The 3,272-nt window shown below is 48.0% G+C and overlaps 1 protein-coding gene across 2 annotated transcripts in view; it reads left to right on the top strand.

Annotated features, from left to right (window-relative positions):
* The window catches only part of sidt2 (SID1 transmembrane family, member 2), a 94,898-nt gene extending 92,507 nt beyond the window's left edge, over positions 1-2,391 (top strand). Inside the window, exons 28-29 of one of the 2 annotated variants that reach the window (XR_014569769.1) lie at positions 301-1,998; positions 2,211-2,382. Coding sequence is in view for 1 of the 2 variants with exons in the window: in XM_083773711.1 (XP_083629837.1) it covers positions 301-363 (63 nt within the window). In the remaining variant the exon portion in view is untranslated. Of the gene's footprint in view, positions 1-300 lie in introns of both variants that reach the window. The other variant, XM_083773711.1, reaches the window with a different exon arrangement.
* Positions 2,392-3,272: the final 881 nt, after the last annotated feature.

Genomic DNA, 3,272 nt, shown 5'->3' with positions numbered 1-3,272 from the left:
AGCCGACTTTAGGACGGTACCCGCCCCCCCACGAACCTCAAATGACGTCAAATTGTAGGCTCTACAGCGCCGAACCGACTTTTATTCGGCTCTAAAATATGAGTATGAATCGGCCCTTACAGGTGTTGAAATAAATACTTTCGATGGGAAATTCTCTTCCGGGCGCTCGTCGGGGGTGGGACTGGGACGCTCTGTCATGGAGCTTCCGATGCGAGGTCCATGAAAGCGTCATGGCGTACCATGACGTCAACCTCTTCCTTACCTTCTTTTTCATGTACCTTGTCTCTCGTCCCTCATCAGGTGCTCTTGACCATGGACGATGACCTGGACTCTGTCCAGAGAGACAAGATCTACGCCTTCTAGATCCACTAGACAGACTACAACGCCCACAATGCAACGCCTTCTAGATCCACCAGAGAGACTACAACACCCACAATGCAACACCTTCTAGATCCACCAGAGAGACTACAACGCCCACAATGCAACACCTAGAGAGACGAGATCTACAGATCTACGCTTTTCTAGACCCACCAGAGAGACAAGACCTACGCCTTCTTGATCTGCAAGACCTACCTGATGCGCTACCATGACGCACACCATGGCGAGGGACAAAGCCTAAGACTTACAGACGCCTCCATTTCCCACACTACCGTGCAGGGATGTAGTTTTGTTTTGACTTGCGTCGGGAGTGTCGACTTCCCTGAAAAGAAAACTACGAGTTTTTAGAGATTCCGTTTAGCTCTCCGTCGCTAGGCAACACTCGGCCAGAGTATTCTAGTAAGAGAGTAATGACACTCCCGTTGACTCCCATTGTAACAATGAAATGTGGAAGTGCTCATTCTATCTCAATGGGATAGTTCCCAGCAATACATAGGAGCAATGTTTGGAACTATAGCCCATAGGCACCCGCCTACGGTCTCTGATTATTTCCCAGATGGAGGTTTTTGATCAAAACGGCGATGTTCACGGCTCATTACTAAATCGCTGCTGCCTCGCGATTGCGAACGTTTCGGGTGACTTAAAAAGGGATCGCGGCTAACATTAGCCTAGCCTATTATTTGCGGCCTTCAAAATAAGATATCCTGCGGCAGGGAAGGGGCTACGTGATGCTGGCACTAAGTAAATTAGTTATTGACTGCTGTTGTTTTTTTGTTTAGGTTTGTCAATACTGTATCATCTTTTTAATCCACTGTAGATTTTTATCCCGAACAATGACGACAAACTACAACAACCATGAACACCTTACACACTCCGCCCCTTTTCCTCCCAATGGACACGAACGAGGAAGAATAGACGCGTGTGATCGCGTTGTGTGATGGGCGGGACTTTCGCCCTATAGTTTTACACCGTGATGGAGGGGCGCCGACTTGAGCCACGAGAGAGAGAGAGACTCCGCCGAGCGAGATAAAGCTAGCGAGTTGCCGAGGTTCCCCCGGATACAATATTTTTTTGCGACCAATCACAACTCTTGTTTCATTCACAGAAACTGTAAACAGATTTGTGTAGCGTCAACATCATTTGTTTGAGCGGTTAGGTCCGCCCAAATCCCGCTACTTCCGCCGAGACACTCTACTACAGCGTGCTCCAAGCCCCTCCCACTGCGGGGCAGGAGGCGGGGTCACAGTGCGGTCACCTCGCGGGTCCTTCCTCTTCTGCCTTAATGCTGATGATCTGTCTCTCTGGCTCCACCTACTGAGCAACAACACCCCCTCCCCCCGTGCACGGCCGAACAGCCAGCCCTCATTGGCCGTAGCACAGCGGCCGCCGCCAAGCCGCATCTCAGCCTTTCACAGCCAATCAGAGAGCGAGGGAAAGATACTTGAGCCCTCCCCTTTTTTTTTACCCTCCATTACGGACACTCAACGTGCCAATCAAGATTTAAACGGTGGACCACTGTTTCTCAACGAACCCCCAGGAGTCCAAATGTACCCTTACAGGAGGTCTGTGACTCTATGAATGGAACCAAATGGACCCTTACAGGTCTGTAACTCTGAGAGTGTATAAATGGAACCAAATGGACCCTTACAGGTCTGTGACTCTAACGCCAGGGCGCGTTGCGTCACGCGTGCATGCGTCAAAAAACGAACCGGTTCAATTTTATGGTGACGGAGACGCGACGCAACGCGGGCAGTGGAGCCACCCTCCATTGATTAAAAGGGCACATTCCCGCGGATGCGACGCAGACGCGCCCAGTGGAGCCCTGGCGTAAGAGTGTAACACATGGAACCAAATGGACCCTTACAGGTCTGTGACTCTGAGAGTGTAACACATGGAACCAAATGGATCCTCACACAGGTCTGTAACTCTTGAGTCTGAGAGTGTAACACATGGAACCAAATGGACCATTACAGGTCTGTAACTCTTGAGTCTGAGAGTGTAACAAATGGAACCAAATGGACCCTTACAGGTCTGTGACTCTTGAGTGCATTTGGTTCTGTATCTGTACACTCTCAAAAGTTAAATCCACACTGAGGATTTTACAAGTGTAGATTGCGGGGTCCCAGAGTTTAAAAGCTGTATAAAACGGGGGTCCGTGGTCTTAATGCATATCAAACTGGGGGTCCTTGAAATGAAAAGACGTTGAGGATCACTGAAGTAAACTAAACCGGAACCCCAAATCACACTGTAAAATACTTATACTTTCTTATAGAGCACCGAAGTCTGGCGTGACATAAAAAAAACCCATAAACGACCCGGGTCAAGTCGTCACCCCCCTCCATTCTGAAGTCCCACAGGCGTGTTTAATATGACATATCAGAACTGTGTATGTAGAATGAAAATTAACTGATGGCCAGAAACGGACAGTATATATATCAAATATGCGTGACTGACTGTCGTACGTAAACGATACAGAGACACGTCCATGACAACAATATCGCCGGCACAACGAGTGCTTGCTTTTGGACCACAATTCTTCTGTGAGATTCTAATTAAGATGACCCAATGTTACTCTAATTAAGATACTCTATTTAAGATGACCCAATGTTACTCTCCATCGAGGAAATACTTCCCGTGACCCAGAGAGTCAGGACTTCGGTACTCTGATTTAACCCATTTAGACCGGAGACCACATTCTACAAATGTCTTCTAAATCATCAAGGACCACAACAATGATCTGCATTTGGCCCCTGACCCCCATCTGAAAATGTTGTTGTTCCAGTAGACCCCCCCCCCCCCCCCCCAGAAGCAAACGCATGAGTTAAAAACGTTTGCTGTGAAAGAATATATATTCAAAGATTTGCGACACATTTTCACCATTTTTCAAAGAAAAT

The sequence above is a fragment of the Protomyctophum parallelum genome, assembly GCF_964188405.1.
Source record: "Protomyctophum parallelum genome assembly, chromosome: 9".
Lineage (NCBI taxonomy): Eukaryota > Metazoa > Chordata > Actinopteri > Myctophiformes > Myctophidae > Protomyctophum > Protomyctophum parallelum.
This window is presented reverse-complemented; position numbering and strand designations above follow the sequence as displayed.